The sequence below is a fragment of the Euprymna scolopes genome, chromosome 31, assembly GCF_053919585.1.
Source record: "Euprymna scolopes isolate OS-2025 chromosome 31, ASM5391958v1, whole genome shotgun sequence".
Lineage (NCBI taxonomy): Eukaryota > Metazoa > Mollusca > Cephalopoda > Sepiida > Sepiolidae > Euprymna > Euprymna scolopes.
Window position 1 is genome coordinate 10,544,415 of NC_136512.1, and position 25,052 is coordinate 10,569,466.

The window sequence follows — 25,052 nt, forward strand, 5'->3', positions numbered from 1 at the left end:
TTGAAATTTATTTATCTTCAAATGCACTTTTATACATTTTACAAGGTAACGTATTAAATTTTTATACCTTACTTTGTAAAATTTATAAAAGTGCCCTTTGAAGATAAATAAATTTACAATTGAATCTTGTAACTTACTTTTTAAAGCCTATAGTAAAAAGATTGTTTAACAATTTTCATGCCTTGGATGAAACGCATTTCTAACTTGTATATATATAATATATATAGACATGTATGTATGTATGATTTTATATATATACTCATATATATGTATGTATGTATGTATATACTCATGTATGTATGTATGGATGGATATATATATATATATATATATATATATATATATATATATCCATAGTTGTGTTTGTATATTTATTTTCGAATACGATTACGAATTAATGAAATCTTCTACCAAGTAAGGTCTGACATAACGAGAACAAGCTATCACTTGTAAATTAAACAAAGGTTTTTACTCAAAATCCCGCACAGACAATTAAATTCCACATGCATATTGCGAAGTTCAAAAAGTAACACAAGATGAAAGTCAGTGAAAAATATCTAAGATTAATCAGAATAATAAAAATACTCCAAGAATTCATTTAAGTCGATATTTACCAATTTTATAAAAATGACAATATTTGTTGCATAATGAATATTTTTTTATCAATTTTTAAATAAAATAATACGATCTTAGCTGAGTAAATTTCAACAAAGTGTGAAAAAATTTAAGTTTCGTCGTAACACTTTAAAACCTTAATAAGTTGTATTTTATATATTTGGATTATTAATAATCTGAAATCTCATACAACTAGAATAAGATTTTTGTTGCATCAAATATATTTTTTCATAATTTTGTAAATTAAAGTATACGATCTTGGCTCAGTAAATTTCAAAATAAATTGTGAACAAAATGTTAAATAACTCCAAGTAGTCGTTAGAAAATAAATGTTCACGCCCATATGTAATTCTTAATACATCTTGCTACAAGGATGTCACAAACATCTCACCTGAACAGTAATCCAAATGATACAAATGTTTTTTTTTTTGTTTTTTTTTTCCACAGTTTAATAATATGAGTAAAGAGACAATTTTCTTAAACTGTGATCTGTCTGTCGATCTCGGGAATCTTTCGGTCGAACTCGGGAATCTGCACCAAATTTTGAACAGAACGTGACGTAGTGGATAAGTACTTCGAAAGATTCAGTTAAAAATTTACATTCTTGTGGTTGTTGAAGGCTCAGCCTCAGTACACACTACATTAAAAATACAATTTCGAATTGCTTAGGACTTTTACCTAGTCATGGCTGACAGAACGAGAGCATTTTACCCTCGTTGATTAAGGAAAAACAAATACTCCTGCTGATTTTCTCTTTTAAATTTATTTGTGCAAAAATGTTCTTATCATTTAATAGATTAACATTTATAATATTTAGTTTCTTCATATTACACGTCTCATTTCGAGTAGTGGGTTAAGATGTATCTTGTCGAACTCGAAATTTTTTTATTATCAAACTTGCGAATGTACACGTAATTTCTATATTTATATAAATCCTTTATTCAACCCACGAAAGTAACATGTTCTACTGTCGGTTTATAGTAGTCTTAATAATTCGAAATGGTAAATTTTGTGTGTGGCGTTTCATAATATCGACCCGTCAACCTCCAGAAAGGTATAATTTACAATTTTACGAATTACTTTATTTACTGGTAGAAGGTCGGTGGATAAATTGAGTGAAAGCTTGTGAAAATAACACATCAGATGTTGTTAGAATCTTTTAAATACTACAAGCAATACATTTTGTGAATTAAGCTGTTTGAATAAGCAAATGTTATGATAGACTAACATTGATTTCCACGACTGAGCTGTATAAAAGAGACGAGAAATCACAGCTGTGTATACGTGAGTGTTCGGGTCCAGTCGGATTTCGATGGTGGTGGATTTTATTTTCTGGTTAGGTGAAATACTTGATTGAGGTCTGGACTTGCAATACACTTTTAGTTTTATTCTGATGTTGTTTCAAATGTTTGAATGCATGAAATCGTGTTTTCTGCTCACACCTAATTCGGAATAATTTCAGTCGATGAAGAGATGTGAAAAACAACTAGTTGTTTGGTCACAGATTGATGACATCAAATAATCCTGACGTCACGCCATCAAACACGACATTAGCAAATGTCATATTTGATGGCGTGCCGTCAGGATTATGTGTCGTTTATACATTTTCACTTTTGCATTGACATAAGTTTTTTTTCTAAACACTTACAAGTATTGGTAAATCAAATTGTTTATTCATTTCTTTGAATTAAATAAATTTTCTACAACAAATTCATTTCACGCCTTTTAATAATTAACATCAGGATATAATGATACTAAATCCGGAAACTTTATTTTAATACATTAATCCATTAGATTATTTTGATTCTAGAAAATTTGTAAGAATTTAAAACAAAGATCAAATTCAGCGCAATTCTACAATTTTTAAATTGAGAGGTTGTCATTCAATGCCCTCATTATAAACACGTGTAAATATTGAATAGAAAATGTAATTCAGGTTATATGTATCCTCTTCATTATTAAAACTTAGGGTAAACTTTACCAAAACACGAAAGTATCTTAAATGTTCTAAGTGAATTTTAACGTCTATGAAAAACCGTCAAAACTGAATCAACATAAACAAAGCCAACATTGTTTAGCACTTATTGAACTTGTTTAAAATATATAAAAAACATAAAAAATCATGAACTAAAACATTTTTTCAAAATAATTACAAACATGTTGATCAGTTCTCAGATTCTTAAGTGAGTTTGAAAAATCGATTTATTCGATACATAATTTTATTATATTCTAATCAAGTATCACAGTGGAACATTATTGTTTATTATGACATTTACAAATCATTGTTAAATCGTCCAATCTTCTGCCGTTCACTCAATTAAATTAACTAAAAAAAGACTTCAAGCATAATTATTAGTTGCGTTATATCATGATTTTTTTTTTACAAGGTGGTCACCACATATAAAGGCCCGGAAGCTGTTAGGGGATAAGGCTTATTGCGTGTACAGTACGTTACTATTGGAAATTTCATAAAGTGTCTTACTTCAGGGGGCGGTTCATCAGAAATTTGTTTCCGTTGGACTTGAAGAAATCCAGGTTTTAGTCAGGTGGGAAACAGGCAAAGAGAAGAGAGTTCCACAGGGGTGCACTTCTAAGAAAGAATCTTTGTTCATGGAATCTACGTTTTGATTTATTTGAGACATGAATCATCTTTATTTAAAAGATTTGAATATGTACATATATTTTAAAATTTTCAGTTCCAATGAAGAGATGTGAAAAAACAACTATTTGTTTGGTCACAGATTGATGGCATCAAATAATCGTGACGTCAGGCCATCGAACACGACATTAGCCAATGAAAGTGTAAAAACAATCAGGGCAGATATTTGTTTGGTGAGATTGATGACATGAAATAATCCTGACGTCACGCCATTAAACACGACATTAGCCAATGTCATGTTTGATGGTGTGAAATCAGGATTATGTGTCGTTTATAGATTTTCACTTTTGCATTTAAAATAAGTTTTCTTTCCAAACACTTACAAGTGTTGGTAAATGAAATTGTGGATTCATTTCTTTGAATTAAATAAATTTTTACAACAGATTTATTTGACGTCTTTTAATAATTAGCATCAGGATATTATGATACTAAATCCGGAAACTTTATTTTGATACATTAATCCGTTAGATAGTCTTGATTCTAGAACAAGTGTAAGATTAAAAAAAAAATCAAATTCAATGCAATTCTGAAATTGTCAAATTGAGAGGTTGTACTCCTATGCTCTCATCATAAACGATTCCGAAATTTTGATGCATTTTCTTTTAATTAAGGAAAGTACTAGCAACAGATTCATTTGAGACATGAATCATCTTTATTTAAAAGATTTGAATACGTACAGGGTGGCCGAAAATTCCCAGGACACTATACATGTATTTTTAATAAAACACAGTATTTTTTAATGAAACACACCTGGGACTTTTCGGCCACCCTGTACATATATTTTAAAACATACAAATACAATACAATGCAAAAGATGAAAAGAGAACAAAACAAAATTTGAAAGAAACACAGACTTTATTTTCCAATCGACAAAAATTACTAATCAATACATCATCAACTTTTCAACCATCAAATTTATTCAAGGATTAAGATTAATGAGGTTTCTGAATTTTTGAGATGAGGATAGGTTATTCATATTATTATGATATATATGACTACTGTTCTCATCTGGAGTGTAATTTTCACAACGTTTGTAGTCGATGGAACTTGTGACATTTTCAGGTCTGAAAATTGAATCTTCAATTCTCAGATCATTGTAAAATCGTCTTATCCTCTAACGTTCCATCAATTAAATTAACTAAAAAAGGAATCAAGGCATAATTATTAGCTGAATTATATCATATATATTGGTAAAGAGACGTAATATTATTGCAAACATGTGACATTTCTCTACTCTCTATGAGATTTAATTTTTTAGTATCTATATATAATGCAATTCTAGTTTTTACCATGTATTATTTTGAAAATAAACTGAACATTTTTTCCAAACAATTCCGACTTTTTGCAAATCAAAATTTGCATTCTTTTTGTTTTTAATTAAGGAAAGTACCAACAACAGATTTGAGACATGAATTTTCTTTATTTAAAAGATTTGAATACGTACATATATTTTAAAACATATAAATACAATACAATGTAAAAAATGAACAGAGAACAAAACAAAATTTGAAAAAGAAAAACAGATTTTATTTTCAAAATAAAAAAAATTGCTAATCAATTCATCATCAAAATTTTTATACATCAAATTTATTCAAAGATTAAGATTAATGAGGTTTCTGAATTTTTTGAGATGAGGATAGGTTATTCATATTATTATGATATATATGACTACTGTTCTCATCTGGAGTGTAATTTTCACAACGTTTGTGGTCGATGGAACTTGTGACATTTTCAGGTCTGAAGGTTGAATGTTCAATTGTCAGTGTAAGGACTGAAAAATACAATTGCAAATTACTAAGCACTTCGATCCGGTCATGGCTAATGGACAAAGACCATCTACTCTCGTGAAGTACATAAAGGGATTCGTTTGGGATTCCGTCTAAATTCCCGAGTTCGACAAGATACACCTGGAGAAGATCGGAGATTACATCGACCAAACCGTTGTGAAAATCACACTCAAAATGAGAACAGTCGTCCGATAAATCCAAAAAATATTCAAATCAATTATTACAATTTTCATTTATCTCTAATTTCTAATTTTTTCCATTAAAATGTAATTTTAAATTCGATTTCCTCATTGTATGTTATTCTCTATTTCTATATTCATGGAAAATCCTTAAAAAATAAGAAAAATATTCAATCTAAGCAAATAATACAATAAAATAGGTTGAGTTGCTTTAGGTTAGTAAAGCGATTTTTTTTTATATATCTGCAAAAAATCTATTTTATTTTAAATTGTGCCCAAGCAAATTAATCAAAATTGATTGAATAGTTCAAGGTTAGTAAAAAATTAAATTAAAAAAATATTAAAAATTTAAAAATATCATAAACTTTGAATTTAAATTATAAACAGTTTAATCAATATTTTAAAAAAGTATCTATAGATTTTATTTCTCGAACTGAAAAAATTAGCTTTTAGATTAATAACTATTTTCTAAAACTTCAATTTTTTTATTCAATAATAAAGGCTAAAGTTAATTCAATTACAGGTCGGCATTAACTAAATCAGTTATTATGATAGATAACATTTTTATTTGTTCTTAAAATTCTTATTCTGGCATTAAAATTACAAAGTATATTTCGGTTTATAAAATATATATGATATTACTATCGTTATCTAAAACATACAGACTAAAAACCTAAAATTAAAGAGAAAAAATACTACAGAATTTATTGAATCGATTGAGGTTAATAAAAATTAATGAAATAAAAATATCAATAAAAAGCCACAAAATAAATCGATGAATTTGCTTTCATATTTTTCAAAAAATGTTCACAATAAGTTGTTTCTAATCGTCAGCGACCGATTTTATTAAAAATGGTTGAAAAGTTAGAAAAACGTTAGTAAAAAAAATTAGTAAAAAAATGTTAGTAAAAAACTGTTAGTAAAATTTAGTAAAAAAAAAATTAGTAAAAAAAGGTTAGTAAAAAAAAGTAATAAAAATATGTGAATTATCTAAATGTTTTGAAACAAAAATCTGAAAAAGTTCGTTTTCCAAAATTTTGATAATCATTTTAAAAATCAAATAATTTTTTTTTTTTCACTCAGTTTTATGAGAGTTCCTTATTAAAAGATATTCGCGTCCAAAGTCAGCGATATCTTTAACAGATACCAATTTCCTTGAGGTCATCCAACGAAAGAGTCGTCGTGCGGCCTCTCTTTCTTGACTTTTAATTGCACATTTTTTCCTTTGTGTTCTTTCTAGATTTATTTCGTCCAAATCATCAGCAATGTCGTCAACTTCATGAGGGTAAAAATCTAAATTTCGTATCGCGATTTTCCTCTCATACTTATTATCGACGCCAATTCTGCTATCTGAAACATACAAAAAATATTTTCCAATTTATATTCATACAAATAAAAACAATTCATTATTTAATGACATCTACGTATATGAAACGAATAGTGCGTAAATGAGATGGTTAGGTTTCCTTGACCAGCAAGAACAAGACGCATCACGTTTAGATCTGTTTCTGACCACTATTCCCAATGATTGTCTTATAAATGCGCACAGCCCACTTGGGAATGCTGATCATGTAGTGATAATAGTTGAAATCGCCCCAAACTGTTGAGCCAAAACGGAAGAGCAATTGCCAAAACAACGAAATATGATCGGCTGACTGGAAGCCATCAGAGATCTCATCAGAGACGCCCCATGGCGAAATATCTCTTCACTTCCTGCTGAACAGTGCGTAAATGAGACCACTGGATGGTTCAAAACAGCAATTGAAGCACATGTTCCCGCACGGAAATTTTATAGCAAGCCCCACTCTCCCCAATGCATTATTTCTACTTATGCAGCTGCCATCGCGCAAATGCAGCATGCGTACCGCAGATTTAACCAACATAAGTCCAGTTCAAACAGTCAGAAGTATATAGAACCAGAAGTAACTGTAAGAAAGAAAAAACGAGAGCTAAGAGAGAAAAAAAACGCATCGTAGCACAGAAATAAGGGACCCGCAACTTCTACAAAAGTGTAGTAAATAATGGGCAATCAACTATCCCCACTATCCAACAATCATGAGGTTGTTTGCTCTGCAACTGAGAAGGCTAACATGCTTGACAGTCGGTTTGCCTCCAACACTGGACCCTGCCAACCACCCCCTGCCTGACTTTCCTTTGCGGACAGACGCCACACTAGACGATCTGAAAATCACCCCTTCTCAGGTGCATGCTATAATAAGAAATCTTGACACTGCAAAAGCACGTAGACCTGATCTCATCCTGGCTGTTCTATTAAAAAAAGTGCTCCGCCGAAATAGCTCCAGTTCTCTCCAAACTTTACAATCAATGCCTTAATGAATCTTGCTCTCCTTCCTGCTGGAAACTGCTTCTGTAGTACCAGTTTTCAAGAATTCTGGTGAAAGAACTGACCCAGTAAATTATCACCCCATTAGCCTCCTCGCACTTTTCGCCAAAATATTTGAGACAATAATTAACCAAGCTCTAGTCCATCACCTAACAGATGCTAAACTTCATACTGACCAACAGTATGGATTTAGACAAGCCCGTTCAACAGCAGACATCCTAACTGTAATCTCAGAACGTATATTCCAGTCACTGGACAAAGCAGAGAGGGTAGAGCGGTAGCTCTAGATACATCTAAGGCTTTCGACAGGCTATGGCATGAAGGTCTTCTCAGAAAAATCAGATCATATGGTATCACTGGAAGAATACATTACATAATTTAATCCTTCTTAGATAAGAGAAAAATCCGGGTTGTTCGCGACAGTCGTACATCTAAACAATACGATATAAATGCGGGCGTTCCTCAGGGGGCTATCCTGGGATCTCTGTTATTCTTACTATTCATAAATGACCTCCCTGACAAAATTGCCTGTGAGATGGGTATATATGCTGACGGCATCACACTCTATAACAGACAAGACAGGAAAACAAATGAACACATCTAAAGAAATGGCAGAAGTACGAGAGGATGACATCCAATCTGTAGTGGAATGAGAACATACATGGATAGTCACATTCAATGCTGCCAAGACAAAACTTGTTTCCTTCAATAATTACAAGAAACCTTCTCTACCACCAATAGCAAAAGCCAATGACTCTTTTATCTGAAGTACATCCTTAAAACTCCTCAGTCTAACGCTCTCAGGAAACATGAGTTGGAACAATTACATCGAGAGTATCGCCAGGACCGCTGCGAAGAAGGTGGGTTCTCTCTACCGTGCAAGAAAGTTACTAATGCCCGAAAGTATCCTGTACCTCTATGAGGCCATCATTCGCCAATGTATGGAGTATTGTTGTCATATTTGGGCTGGTGCATCTACCACTAGTCTCTCGCTCAGAGACAAGGTTCCAAAGAAGGTCACCAATCTGATAGGTCCGTAACTTTCATCTAAACTTCAACCCCTGTCCCATCGACGAAATGTTGCATCCCTCTGCCTTTTCTACAAGTACTTTAACAGTGAATGCTCTGACGAAATGCAAGCAATTGTGGCCCCCTTGACGTAAATACCCCCGGCAAACACGTCAAGCAGCTAAATCCCACCCCTTTACAGTAGAGATCCTAGATGTAAGAGAGCCTTCTACTCCAGTAGTTTCTTCCCCAGGACAGCTAGATTTTGGAATTCCCTGCCGGGTCCCTGCTTCCCCAACTGTACGTACATGGAGAAGTTCAAGTGCAACGTGAACCGACATCTTGCTGCCCACCTCCCTACACAGTACCCCTGATGTCCATGATTTAATGACATTTACGTATATGAAACGAACAATAAAATGATATACGAAAAGTGAATATAAAAAATATTTTATTTCAGAGTCATTCAAATGAGTTTATAAATTGTTTAAATTCTTTTCTTGTGAGAAATGGAGATTTAAACTAGCTTTATCCTTGTTACCGTAAAAACAAACGCAAAAAAATTGACTTCTGATTTTTGTAAATAAATCATTAATTAAACTAATTATTTATTGAATGAAATTTGTGTACATATAATCACCCAACTAAGAAAGATACGAAACAAATACATTTAACAAAAGTAAAACACACATAATTTACCAACGTCTCATCATTTAAATATTAAAGTATTGGCATGTAATTTAATAATTATTAACACATTTTCAATAATAATATGTATTTTACTAATGTATTATTAAATTATTGAAGTATTAATATGATACTTACTGATATCTTATCATAAACATATAGAACTTTTAATATGTAATTGATCAATGTCTCATCATTGTATTATAATAAAATCATTAAATTAATTAATTATTTAATAAATTAATTTTGATTATATATTAAGATACGAAACAAACATTATTTAAAATCTGTTAACCGCAATATTTATAAACATTTGCACATGAATTTGTTAAAACTAACGCATCTTATAAATATTACAAATGTCTCGTCATATACATGTTTAAAATGACGTACATATTCAAGTATAATAATGTAATTTACTTATGTCTACTCATTCCATATTTGAATATTAATATGTAATTTATTAATGTCTTATGTATTTATATTTTTCTATAAAAATAATTAATTCATTATTACCTCATCAATAAAATATTTTAATAATAATAATATGTATTTTACTAATGTCTTATTAAATTATTGAAGTATTAATATGAAATTTACTAATGTATAATCATATACATATTAAACTTTTAATATGTAATTGATCATCATTAACGTATTGTTTAGTGCTAATACATAAAACGATATGTTAAAAATGTATATTTTGATATTAAACATATATCTTACAATAGTCTGCATAAAATTGTTCTGGACATTTTTTCCTTCGTTTTTCTTCTAGATTTACTCTAGAAAAACGATCACCAATGTCGTCAACTTCTTCAGTGTAGAATTCGAATTTTCTTTTCTCGGATTTCCTCGTATTGTGTAAAAAATTCCGATAATCAACGTCAATTATCCTAGCTGAAATATACAAAAAATATTGTCCAATTCATATTCATACACATTTAAGTATTGATATGTAATTTGTTAATATTTCATCATTATCGTATTTATGAATTAACATGTAATTTACGAATGTCCCATAATTCATTATTGCCTCATCAATAAAATAGTTAAAATTTAACATGAAATTTAACAATTCATCATTACGAACGTCTTTTAATATTAACATGTTTTTACTATTGTCTCATTATAAAAGTATTAATATGTAATTTACTAATATCTCACTATCAGCATATTTTAGTATTAATATGTAATTTACTAACATCTCATTATTTACGTATATAAATATTGATATGTAATTTCATAACAATCTAGTCATTAATATATTATAAAAGTATGTAAGTATTAATATATAATTTACTAATATCTGATTATTTACATATTTAAACATTAATATATAATTCACCAATGTATCATTATTAACGTATGCAAACATACACATAAAATTTACTAACGTAACTAACATAAAATAGTAAAGCATTTCAATGTAATTAAGTCATGATTAACATTTTTAAATATAATATGTGTTTTACTAATGTATTATTAAATTATTAAAGTATTAATACGATATTTAATAATGTCTTATCATAAACATATTGAACTCTTAATATATAATTGAATAATGTCTCAACATTAACACATTGTAAGTGCTAATACATGTAAAGATATGCTGAAAAAAGTATATTTTGATAGTAAATATATATCTTAGATTAATTTGAAAAATTCAGTTCCATATTCGATAAAACAGAACAAAATAAACTACTATTTTTTTTAAGGAATAGTTTTAAATTAAAATACTTCAAATGTAAAATTAGGACTACGAAAAAAAATCGTTGTTTCAAATCGAAATAAAAGGAAAAATGAAGAAGAAAAAAAGGATTTTGCGAGAATAAATAACTTACCATTAAAACGAGAAGATTTATTTTCCTTGGATTTGGCACTTATAGCTTCAATCAAAGAAGTTTCGTAAGCTATTATTAAATAAAAATTATATAAAACCATATAATATATATATAAACGAAACATTAAATTTATCAAAACAAAATCATCACAAAAACAATATTTATAAAACAAATGTTTTGTTTTAAATAATATATAGCCTTTTCTATATTTATTGCAAAAATAAATAAATTCTCTAGGGTAAACAAAATAAGTACCTGTATATCTCAAACAATACTATTTCTATTGTTTTCATTCTTCATTATTTATATTTTGTTTCAGACTAATACACTATTTCTACTTTTAACTTCGGGTCTGTGTTTTGTGTTGTATCGATTCTGTTTTCATGATATATTCTTTCCACGAATTATCTCCCCCTTTTTCGCAGTTATGAGGTAAGCAGTGTAGTATCTGTTCTTTTATTATTATACAATCTCTTCCAGAGATCACATTCTCTTTTAATGTAGAATGTCTATTAGTTCGTTGTGATGAAATCCCCATATGAATTACCCCCTTCTTTTATTTTCAGTCGGGGGAATTTTTGTATTTGTGTATCTCATACTCCCAGGGATTATCTTTCCCTTCTAATTATCAGAAGTTAGGTAATATTTGGTCTTTTGACATACTTATCCTTGCTATTATTCCTCTTGTTGTTGTGGTATCTTTTCTGTTTTGTTACAATGAAACCGTTTTCCTATGCTTTACCGCCTTCTTATCAAAACAAAATGTATATTTCATCGTCATGTTTAAGAACAGTAGAGGTAGCAGTATCAGAATTTTTGTAGGAATTTTTGACACCCCTAACACGAAACTGCGAATACAATATAAAAATCTCGTAATTTCTCTGTTAAAAGTGGGTTATTTATTTTCTTTATGGATTATACTACCAAAATAAACTATTACAGTTGTTTTAAAAGTAATAAAAATATATATTTTTTTAAAAACAGTAATGAATTTTCCGAACTCAATATTTTTCAATTTTTAAACTCAATATTTTTCAAATTTTAAATTTTAAAAATCTATCAAAATTTTTCTATTGATTCTATTTTTACGATATTTTCAGGGTCAATGTGAAATTTTATGTTCTTTCCAATAAATCGAATATAATATTTTAGACAAACGTTTTTTTTTAAAATTCACGCCCCCCCAAGTGTCACCCATTTTCAACTTTCTCTTAAAAAGTAAATAATTAATTTATGTCGTGGAGTTTTATATATCACAAATTGAAGAGAAAAGGTCAATAAATAATATATTCAAATTTAAAACAAAAAAAAAATCGCTTTTTTAGAAATTTACCTGTAAAGTCCGAAGTTTAAAACCTTATTTTATAAGAACACATTGTTTCTTTTTGTCTTTTTTTTTTAATGAAACCTTGGTCCTTGCTCCTTTAATTGAAAAAAAAATTAGGGCTTGAATTACATTTTTCGAGGAGTTATAAGCTTAGAAAGATAGGGGGTCGAATAATTCACGCCTCTCATTTTGAAATGTCTATTAAAAAGTAAATAATTAATTTATGTCGTGGAGTTTTATATATCACAAATTGAAGAGAAAACGTCAATAAATAATATATTCAAATTTAAAACAAAAAAAATCGCTTTTTTAGAAATTTACCTGTAAAGTCCGAAGTTTAAAACCTTAAAAAAAAAAAACACATTGTTTTGTTTTGTTTTGTTTTTTTAAATAAAACCTTGGTCCTTGCTCCTTTAATTGAAAAAAAAATAGGGCTTGAATTACATTTTTCGAGGAGTTATAAGCTTGGAAAGATGGGGTGGAATTATTCACTATTTTCACGAAAATTTCTGACACTGCTACAGTAGAGGACGACCAATTCTTGCTAGTTGTATTTACAACAAAACATTTAATCAAACAAAAAATTCTCCCACAAAATTACATTTTTCTTACTAGATGCTTTTTTTGTATAAAGCCTTTAAAGTTTTAATTTAAAGTTACTAAAAAACACACATTTGATTTAATCCAAAACGCAATCTACATTGTTTTTGAATAAAAAAATAATTGTGAACATATCGCTAGTCAATATTTTATGTTCATAGATTTTTCTAGATTTTAAAGTTTATCGTATGCTTAATGTTGTATTCACAAGATCCCAAGGGAGGTAACTGCAATCGACTGTTTTGACTAAATATATATATATATCACCATTTTTCAACCCATAATATGTGAACGTGAATTTTGCTGATCTCTTTATTAAAAATAATTCTTACATATAATTTTATAACTTTTGTAAAAATTAGATTTAATCATAAAACATTTAATCAAACAAAAAAAACACACACACACAAAATTATTTCGTTATTTTTTTTTTACTCACTGTTTTTTTAAGCTTTAATTTATTATTATAAACACACAGATTTTATTTAATTAAAAACGCAAATCTGATGTTGATATGAATTTCTACGGTGGATTTGAATTAATAAAAAACGTATGAACATATCCCCAGTCAATATTTTAGGTTTATAGATTTTAAAGCCCGGATAACCTTTACGGAGATGGTCCCAACGTCTGCCTCGTTCTGAGCTCGGAGAGAGGCCGTCTGACGTAGGCGGTGTCGAGGCAGAAAATTACCCCTTCAATAAAGTGCCCAGTTGTTAACTTAAGGAGAAAAAAAAACCCGTTCCAATAATTAGAATTTTTATTTTTTTTATTTTAAACAGTTCAAATAATTAGAATTTTACAAAATAAACAGTTCAAATTTTTGATTATTCAACAGTTCAAATAATTGGGATCTTACAAAATAAACAGTTCAAATAATTAGAATTTAAAAACAAAAAAACAATCCACATGATTAGAATAGTTCCACGTGGTTAGTTAACCCTGTAAAATTCTGTGATTTGTTTCACAATATTTGTAAAAGCATCTGTCTGTGACATATCGTATATTTTAGGGTTAGGGTAATTTTCTGCCTCGACATCGCCTACGTCAGACGGCCTCTCCCCAAACTCAGAACGAGGCGGACGTCGGGACCATCTCCGTAAAGGATAACCTAAAGCCCATCGAATGTTTTGATATAGTTACCTATAGTTTTCAACTCAGTGATTTTTATGAAATTTCGCACGAAGGTACTTTATGTACCTGGCAGTGTTCGTAGATAAAGTACTAATCGGAATGTCTTAGATAAGTATCGATAATCGAAATAATCCGACGATTGCTGGAACCGGTTAGGCTTACATAGCTTTAACATCACAAATGCATTTGAGAAACTTTATTATCACGCAAACCGATAATTTTGCTTTTTCTTTGGCCAAGATTTCATACTCCCAGGGATTACCTTGTTTTTCCTTGTCATGAAAGTAAGGTAATATTGTGTCTCGAGATATAATCTTACAAAGAATTACATCCCTTCCGGTGTTGATAGTGTAGTATCTGTGCTATTTTAATAAGCCCATTTTCCGACGCATTACCCCCATTCTTCAGGAAGTAGACTAATTTATATTCGATCGACATGTACAGTGAAACAGAATGCCTATTTTGCTTGTATTATTTACGAATTTTCATCAAACAAATTAATAAAAAAAAAAGAAATTTTAATTAAACTTGGAAATACGATTTAAAAAATTTTAGTTTTTCATTTTTATAACTTGGATTTCGTATGAGTATCGTATCTGTGTGAAAACTTGGATTTTCCGTAGCAAATATCTAATTAAATTTCAATATTAATAAAGATGTTTATATTTTGATGTATTAATCGTGATATTTCAAATTGTCTCTACTATTTTATAAAAGTAACTTTGTATCTGTGTGTTCGTTACCTATAATCTCGAAATGAGTTATTCTTATGAAATTTCACACTAAGGTACTTTATGTATCTGGCAGTGTTCGTAGATAAAGTACTAATCGGAATGTCTTAGATAAGTATCGATAATCGAAATAATTCGACGATTGCTGGAACCGGTTAGGCTTACATAGCTTTAACATCACAAATGCATTTGAGAAGCTTTATTATCACACAAACCGATCATTTTGCTTTTCTTTGGCCAAGATTTCATTACTCCCAGGGATTACCTTGTTTTTCCTTGTCATTGAAGTAAGGAAATATTTGGTGTCATGTTACAAAGATTTACCTCTCTTCCCGTGTGGATAGTGTAGTATCTGTGCTATTTTGATAAGACCATTTTCCCACGCATTACCCCCATTCTTCAGGAGCAAAACTAATGTATATTAGAGTGGCATGTATAGTGGCAGATATGTATAACCACTGTTACGAAGTAAATACATACCACGTATTTGATAATATACATGGTTTATATTCGAGTGACATGTATAGTGGTAGAAATAGAATGCCTATTTTTTCTTGTAATATTTACAAATTATCCTCGAACAAAAATTTCAACAAAAATGTTACATTATGTTTGTTTGTTTTTTAAGAATTATAATGCTTAGTGATTTATAAAGTTTTATCGCATGTTTTGGTGTTGGAGTGTTCGCAAGATCAAAGGGAGGTAACTGTAATCAACTATTTTTATCACGCAGTTGATAATATAAATGATTTCTTATAATAATCTTAAAGCAATTTATTTAATAATTCTTAAGAATAGAAATGCCTCTTTGTGTAAGTTAGGATATTTAAAAATATTTCCATATTTCTTAAATTTAATATTACATTAATCAGTAATATTATTAACTACTAATATATAAATGATGAAATGTACGAAGAGAATTGACATAACAATTAAACAGTTTTAAAATAAAAATTATTTTAATTACTTCATAACAGATTTTTAATATTCACGTTCATTATGCATTTTAATAATTAATTATTGATCAATAGTTCATTAATTATTAATCGATAATTTCACGGCAAATATTAAAACGAGACAAAATCTAATTATTAGACAATAAGTGCTAATACATGAAACGATATGTAAAAAAAAGTAAGAAAATATTTTCATATTAAAAAAATATTTTACAATAATCAACAAAAATTTTATAATTTATTGAATCGGAAAAAATGAAACAATCAGTTTTGTAAGAATAAATAGTTCTAACCATGTTTGGTTATGAAAAATAATTTATTTTATTTTATATTATAGTTCCAATAAAATTGTTGATACTAATTCATAGTTTAGAACAATAAATATTACAATTATAACCTTTCTACAGCAGGAAATAAGACTTGAAAATCATACGTTAAATCATATACGTTAAAAAGTAAGAATCACGAGGTTGTTTGCTCAGCAACCAACAAGGCTAATATGCTTGCCAGCCGGTTTGCCGCGAACTCCACACTGGACCTTACCAACCACCCCCTGCCTGAATTTCCTTTGCGGAGAGACGCCACGCTAGACAATCTAAAAATCACCCCTGCTCACGTACACGCTATTATAAAAAACCTTGACACTTCAAAAGCATGTGGACCTGATCTCATTCCAGCTCTGCTATTAAAAAAGTGCTCAGCTGAAGTAGCTCCAGTTCTCTCCAAACTCTACTACAAATGCCTTAATAAATCATGCTTTCCGGGCTGTTGGAAAACTGCTTCTCTGGTACCAATAGTCAAGAATTCTGGCGAAAGAACTGACCCAGCAAATTATCGCCCCATTAGCCTCCTTCCACTTTTCGCCAAAATATTTGAGACCATAATTAACCATGCTCTAGTTCAGCACCTTACAGATGCTAAAGTTCTGACTGACAAACAATATGGATTTAGACAAGCCCGTTCCACAGCTGACATCCTCACTGTAATCTCTGAACGTATATACCATTCACTGGATAAGCGGGGGAGGGCAGAGCGGTAGCTCTAGATATATCTAAGGCTTTTGACAGGGTATGGCACAAGGGTCTCCTCAGGAAAATTAAATCATACGGTATCACTGGTAGAATACTTAACAAAATTAAATCCTTCTTAGATAAGAGAAAAATCCAGGTTATCCTCGACAGTCGTACATCTAAGCAGTATGATATAAATGCGGGAGTACCTCAGGGGTCTATTCTTGGACCTCTATTGTTCCTAATATTTATTAATGACCTCCACGACGAAACTGCCTCTGAGATGGGTATATATGCTGATGACACTACACTCTATAACAGGCATGACAGGAAAACAAATGAACACATATTTAAAGAAATGGCAGAAACACTAGAGGATGACCTCCAATCTGTAGGGAATGAGGACATAAATGGATGGTCACATTCAATGCTGCCAAGACTAAACTGATTTCCTTCAATAATTACAAGAAACCTTCTCTGCCACCAATAGCAATGACCAGTGACTCTTTGTCTGAGAGTACATCTTTCAAACTGCTTGGCCTAACGTTCACAGGAAACATGAGTTGGAACAATTATATTGAAACCATTGCCAGGGCCGCTGCGAAAAAGGTAGGCTTTCTCTACCATGCTAGAAAACTTCTGACACCTGAAAGTATCCTGTATTTCTATAAGGCCACCATTCGCCCATGTATGGAGTATTGTTGTCACATTTGGGCTGGTGCATCTGCTACTAGTCTCTCGCTCCTAGACAAGGTTAAAAAAAGAGTCGCCAATCTGATAGGCCCTGAACTGGCATCTACACTTCAGCCTCTGTCCCATCGACGAAACGTTGCATCCCTCTGTCTGTTCTACAAGTATTTTAATGGTGAGTGCTCTGACGAACTGCAGACACTTGTGCCCCCACGATGTAGACACCCTCGACAGGCAGCTAAATCCCACCCCCACACAGTAGAGATCCCTAGATGTAAAAGATATTTCTACTCCAGTAGTTTCTTCCCCAGAACCGCTAGACTCTGGAATTCCATTCCAGGTTCCTGCTTCCCTAACTGTACTGACATGCGGAAGTTCAAGTGCAACGTGAACCGACATCTTGCTGCCCAAATCCCAACATAGTGTCCCAGTAGTTGCTGCCCCTGATAGTAGCCCCCTACACCAAAGTGGCAATGCGCCTTGTTTGGGGTGAAAATGTAATAAAAAAATTTTTTTTTTTTAATTTAAAAAAAAAAAAATACTTTCAGATTAAAAAATATTTTACAATAATCAACAAAAAATTATTTTATATTTTGTTTAATCGGAAAAAATTAAACAGTTTTGTAGAAAAAATAGTTCTAACCATGTTTGTTTATGAAAATTAAATCAATTTATTTTATATTATTTATAATTCCAATAAAATAGTTGATACTAATTCATAGTTTAGAACCATAAACATTAAAATTATAACCTTTTTATTAGTAAGAAATAAGAATATAAAAATCAGTTTAAAATCGAAATCAATATACAAAATATAATGAAAAAGATTGGATTTTGTGAGTAAAAATTACTTACCCCCAAGGGAGAAAATTGCATCGCAATCTAGTGTTGAATTATTTTCTTTTCCATCCAGAACAGATTGGTCATCTATTGGTAAATAAAATAAAAGATTTATATTTAATTACCTTGAATTATGTTGAGTAGGAATTTTATAGTCTCGTAAGGACGGAAGCATTTAACTTATTAAAACCAAAACATCATAAACACACGAGAATATGAATTTTAAACAAAACTAATACTTGATTGAGATTGTCAGACTGACTTCCTCATCTTCGTTGTTATGGTCACAACGCTTCGGCCGTTTTACCCTCCGGACTTCATCAGGTGTTTTGTCTCGAACTGGGGAACCGTTTGTTAGGAGTCTCGAACCCAACCCTTTATTATTATTACGGGGGTACCATGTTCGGACTCCAGGTAGGCTCTGGGACATGGCCGGATGGTCCTAGTCGTTGTACCAAAGTTTACAGTTGCCCAAAAGATGCTGAGTTCAATCCGGAACGAAGGCAGTAAAAGAGTAACATTAAAAACAGAGAATCAGCAACTATGTCCCAGAGCCTAGCTGGAGTCCGAACACGGTACCCCCGTATTAATAATAACGGGTTGGGCTCGGCCTAACGTTTACAGGGAATATGAACTGGAATAGATACATTGAGAGCATTGCCAAGGCTGCAAGGAAGGTTGCTCCCTCTACCGTGCTAGAAAACTACTTACGCCTGACAGTATCCTATACCTCTATAAGGCAACCATTCGCCCATGTATGGAGTACTGTTGTCACATCTGGGCTGGTGCATCTGCTGCTTGTCTCTCGCTCCTGGACAGGGTTCAAAAAAGAGTCGCCAACCTGATAGGTCCTGAACTGTCATCTAGGCTTCAACCTCTGTCCCATCGACGAGATGTTGCATCCCTCTGCCTGTTCTACGAATACTTTAATGGTGAATGCTTTGACGAACTGCAAACACTTGTACCTCCCCGACGTAACTACCCCCGACAAACCCGACAAGCTACTAAGTCTCATCCCTTTACAGTAGAGATCCCTAGGTGCAAGAAAGCCTTTTACTCCAATAGTTTCTTCCCCAGAACTGCGGGTCTTTGGAACTCCCTTCCGGGATTCTGCTTTCCCAACGGCAATGATATGCAGAAGTTCAAGTGTAATGTTAACAAACATCTTTCTACTCTTCTCTCTTCATAATGACCCCGCAAATTAATTCCCTAATAGGGTACTAGTGCATGAGCTGGCCTGGGCGTGGCTTATCACTCGCTCGGATTTCTCCGTAAAATGACGTCACATGCTGCCATCTGACGGAGAAAATGGACGAGGGGTGGGGGGCTTACAGAGAGAGAAAACGCGAAAAAATAAATGGCCGACAGGGGGGGGGGCTAGCAGCGCCAAATACAAGTTTCCAGAATATTTCAACACGAAACTGTTTGAAAAAATTAATTATAGCATATTCTTTAATTACTATAAAATTAATATAGTGGTAAAATTATTTAAAAAAAAAACAAAGAAAGCATTTTCTTTAATTACTATAAAATTAATATAGTGGTAAAATTATTTAAAAAAAAAACAAAGAAAACAGAAGCCAAACCATTTCAAAAAAGGTCAAATTCACGAAATTAGCCATTAAAAGAATAATAAATGGTAACATTATCAATAAAAGTTACTTTCCAACTTATCTGCATCATTCGTTGGTATTTTTAAGTAGTTTTAAGTGCTTTTTATTTCATATCGAATGTTAGAGCGGTTTCGGGTAACCTTGCGAAGTTCTGAAATGCCATAAAACATACCCCGTTTTTTTTTTTTTTTTATTTTTTTTTAATAATAATTACTACTTTTTTAAATAGAAAAATGAATGATGCAGGTAAGTTGCAAAGTAATTTTTATTGTCAAATAATAACAGAAAAACTTACCGTAATTATTTTTCACATGCATGGGAGTCAAATAGAAGAAAACTTGTCGTAATGTTTTCAAGGAAAAAAGCTAAAAAAAAAAAAAAATGGACGACTGGGGGGGGGCTAACAGCAGCAGCGCTAGCAGTATCAGAATTTTGGGGGAATTTTTGACACCCCTAACAGAAAACTGCGATTAAAATATAGAAAACTCGTAATTTCTCTTTCTAAAGTGGGTTATTCATTTTCTTTATAGAATATTCTTCCAAAATAAACTATTTAAGTTGTTTAAAAAATAATAGAAATATTATTTTTCATTGTTTAAAAAACATTGTTTACAAAGTGCGTGCGTGCGCTCTGGGAAGCCATTTTGTTACGTAGTGAAATCAATTGATTTTTATGAGATGAATATTTTTCAATTTTTAAACTTTAAAAATCTATCAAAATTTTCCTATTCGTTCAATTGTTACGTTTTTTTCAGGGTGAATGTAAAATTTTATGCTCTTTCCGATAAACTAAATATAATATTTTAGACAAACGTTGTTTTATAAATTCACCCCCCCATTTTGGAATGTCTATGAGAATTTTAATAATTAATTTTGTTTGACACGTTTTATATATCACAAATTGAAGATAAAACATGAATAAATAAAATACTCAAATTTAAAACAACAAAAAATAGCACTTATCTGTAAATTTACCGGTAAAGTCCAAAATTTAAATCCTTCTTTTTTCGATAACCACGTGTTTTTTTTTGTTTTGTTTTTACGTGGAAGCTTAAATTTTGTTTAGAATGTTCCAGTAATTAATGGTCGATCAGTTTATATATTTATATTTAATTCCTGGTTTCCTTTTTTTCGATATAAAAAAAAGACGAAATCGGATAATGCAGATTTATAGTATAATAAAAAAAAATTCAGGTATTTCTTTAAGATATTAAAAAAAAAATAACATTGCATATCTGCGTCATATCGTAATTCGTGTTAATGAAAAAAATGAAAACTCCCAGTTTTTTATTTACGATAGCGTAAAGGCACAAAAATAAAAAAAAGGACAAGTTATCTCCCTTAAATCTGTTCATTGCAATGTGGCCATAAAGTGGGTGCCCATTTGACGTCACATCATTATAGAAAAGTGACCCCCACTTTGTGACCATTTGTAAAATTTTTTATCTTGGAAACTACTAGTTTCGTTTGCCGTATATATAAATGGTTATTCCCGTTTTCAGCGCCTCCGAAAACCTTTAAAAGTGGAAAATTTGAAGGAATATAATCCAATATCGAGATTATTAAGGTTTCTGAATTAGTGTTTTTTTTTACACTTATAGGCCTCCGTACATAAGTAAGAGATAATTTTTCACTTCCGGTGTCGTTACAAGTTGCTTTGAAAGCCACGCGTGGTCGCGATGTGTGTTGGAAAAATCCTTCCATTTAAAAAATACATGGATTATAATACATAAATATGAATAAATTCTCATACAGGAAGATTAAAAGAAAGCATATCTTACTCATTAACCAGGTAAGTTATATATTTTGCCATTTTAAAAATATATCGTAAGATTCAACTAGTGTTTTGTTCGACATTCCGTGAAATGTTAAGTGAAAAATCGAAGGAAAAATAAATAAAATTGTTTATTTCTCTATTAAAGCTTTTATGATATTAAAATTTGGTCTTTGCTCGTTTTATTGAAATAAAATTTACGGGTTTAAATTACGTTTTACTATTATTAAAATCTGATAGAAATATAGGTGTATATTCAAAATGGCGACTCGCCTGAAAATTTCAACAAAATTCTGATACTGCTACAGCAGCGCCAAATACAAGTTTCCAGAATATTTCCTGCTTGAAAAATTAATTATCAGATAACACCGACCACTCTAATTTGTTTTTGTTTTTTTTTATAGGTAATTGAGGTCGCTGACAACGAATCTGATAGTCAAACTTGGGGCAAATTCACCGTTTGCATGGTATTTACCCCTGAACCCACGAACTACTTTTGACCATTTTGCAGCTTCCGTTTATGCTACGCTGTAGCATAAACGACGGCAGGGGGGGGATGTCATGCGCGCGCCCCAACATGACATCCCCCCTGCCGTCGTTTATGCTACAGCGTAGCATAAACGGAAGCTGCAAAATGGTCAAAAGTAGTTCGTGGGTTCAGGGGTAAATACCATGCAAACGGTAAATTTGCCCCAAGTTTGACTATCAGATTCGTTGTCAGCGACCTCAATTACCTATAAAAAAAACAAAACAAATTAGAGTGGTCGGTGTTATCTGATAATTAATTTTTCAAGCAGGAAATATTCTGGAAACTTGTATTTGGCGCTGCTGCTGTTAGCCCCCCCCCAGTCGTCCATTTTTTGTTTAGCTTTTTTCCTTGAAAACATTACAAGTTTTCTTCTATTTGACTCCCATGCATGTGAAAAATAATTACGGTAAGTTTTTCTGTTATTATTTGACAATAAAAATTACTTTGCAACTTACCTGCATCATTCATTTTTCTATTTAAAAAAGTAGTAATTATTATTAAAAAAAAAAAAAAAAAAAAACGGGGTATGTTTTATGGCATTTCAGAACTTCGCAAGGTTACCCGAAACCGCTCTAACATTCGATATGAAATAAAAAGCACTTAAAACTACTTAAAAATACCAACGAATGATGCAGATAAGTTGGAAAGTAACTTTTATTGATAATGTTACCATTTATTATTCTTTTAATGGCTAATTTCGTGAATTTGACCTTTTTTGAAATGGTTTGGCTTCTGTTTTCTTTGTTTTTTTTAAAATAATTTTACCACTATATTAATTTTATAGTAATTAAAGAAAATGCTATAATTAATTATAAATTCGAAAATTCAAGATGGCGTCTGATTCTCTCTTAAACACGGTATTTCGGGAAAAGGTGCTATAAATAAAAAACCGGATAAAATACTGTTAAAAACTCGCTTAATATATGTTACCGTGACATAGGTTGACATATATTCAGCGGGTTTTTAATAGTATTTTGTATAGTTTTTTTTATTTATAGCACCTTATCCCAAACTTACCGTGTTAAAGAGAGAACCAGATGCCATCTTGAATTTTCGAATACATCGGTAAACACTATGTTTTTCGAGCTGAATAAACATGTTACATTGAATAAAAACACGAAAAATATATCCAGTTTGGTAAAAAAGTAACTTATCTTGCCTTTGATAACATTTATTTGTTATATATTTGTTTTTTGACAACTTTTTCGAATCTATGTGTACAGTAATACAAACCCAACTAATCATAGAAAAAGTGAAATGAAAAACGCAACTCGTTATACGGTGGACCTGAAATTTAAACGTATTGACAGAGTTTGTCTATCTCTTTTATTTACGTTATTTTTTTAAGACTATATAGTTAAACGATTTATATAGTTTGTCATACAGATCTTATAACGTAATAACGTAAATAAGAGAGCTCTTTTATTTACGTTATTTTTGTGAAACGATTTATAAAATTTGTCATTTGTTTTGATGCTAGAATATCTGCAAGATCCAAAGGCGGTAATGCAATCGATTATTTGGACCAAGTAAATACATATAACAATTTTAAAACACAAGACGTCGGAAAATAATTATTGCTGATTTTCTTTATTTTTAAATAATACTAACACAATATCTAATTAATATTTTTCTAAAAACTAGATCTATTTTGGGAATATTTGAAAAATATACTAATTTAACCATGAGACGACAGAAAGTCATAAGGTTTTTACTCGAAATGCGTTGATTTAAAAATCACTAATTTACACAAGCATTAAAACTAAAAGTTATATTATTTGAGATTTCCTCTTTTATATGCAATCGCTTGTTCAATTCTCATGTTTAATTTATATATATATATATATATATATATATATATGTAGTAGAGATTTAGAAGGCTATTATAATGCGAGGAAGTAGATATAGTCGGTGTTGATAAGAGAAGACGAAAACACGTGGCGATTTACAAATCAATAAGTACATACATATATATCTATATATAGAATCAGTTGTATTAAATGCAAATGTCTTACTTGTTATATCTGTGAAAATATTCATAATATATTTTGGGAAAAATCCGCTTTTCAAATGGTGGACGCGACAGATCGATTCAAAACCTGCTAGATGATGAAGCGAAAAATGAATTGAATGGCTGTGTGTAGCCTCGCAGCAAATGTAAGACGGGGGTTTATATGTAAAGTATATTTTAGGTAATTAACATTTCTTTTTGTTTCTTTTTTATTTTTTGCGTATATACATATATATATATATTTTTTTTTTTTTAAGTTTAAAAGTTGTTGCTTTTGTCTAACCTTTATTTTATTTTGTATATTCGATGTATATTTCGTTGTCTTTTTTTTTCTGCTGCTATGTATTATTAATTTATTTGTTAAATATACCAACGTCCTTGCTTGTTCAGTGGAATGACCTGGTCAGTCTAGGTCACAGTAGTCGCTAGCTGGCTTGCGCGGTTTAAATTTTGAAGGAGAGTAGTAGAAGAAAGGAGTGAAAAGGAGGGGAGGGAGGGTGTGTGTGGGAGGGGTGACCTTAACCTAAACACCCCAACAGTTGGCTAAGGGATGTGGTTGTCAGGAATGTGAAAAAAGGTTGGATTGCCTTTCCTTTGGAATTTTGTTATTTTATTTATTTTACTAGCGGGGGGGGGGAGGTTACTCGGCGTTGCCCAGGTGCTTGGAGGTATGTGTGTTAAAAAAAACGCAAGAATCCTTTTTTTTATTTGCTC

At 31.0% G+C, this 25,052-nt stretch overlaps 1 protein-coding gene across 1 annotated transcript; it reads right to left on the bottom strand.

Moving 5' to 3' along the window:
• Positions 1 to 4,843: 4,843 nt before the first annotated feature.
• LOC145255517 (uncharacterized) lies at positions 4,844 to 24,450 on the bottom strand. Its single transcript, XM_080113979.1, has 5 exons — positions 24,343 to 24,450; positions 18,427 to 18,498; positions 11,124 to 11,192; positions 10,006 to 10,179; positions 4,844 to 6,590 (listed from the first exon to the last, which is right to left on the bottom strand). The coding sequence occupies exons 1-5, from the start codon at positions 24,365 to 24,367 to the stop codon at positions 6,316 to 6,318; spliced, it is 615 nt and encodes a 204-aa protein (XP_079970105.1). The 5' UTR covers positions 24,368 to 24,450; the 3' UTR covers positions 4,844 to 6,315.
• Between the last annotated feature and the right edge of the window lie 602 nt (positions 24,451 to 25,052).

Bases quoted from the DNA above. Each gene is read 5' to 3' on its own strand.
- LOC145255517 (XM_080113979.1), bottom strand. From the start codon at position 24,367: ATGAATATTTTCACAGATATAACAA. The intron at 18,499-24,342 runs GTAAGACATTTG...ATTTACCAATAG, and splicing joins TATTTTCACAGATATAACAA to ATGACCAATCTGTTCTGGAT. The intron at 6,591-10,005 runs GTAAGATATATG...TGTATGTTTCAG, and splicing joins ACAATTTTATGCAGACTATT to ATAGCAGAATTGGCGTCGAT.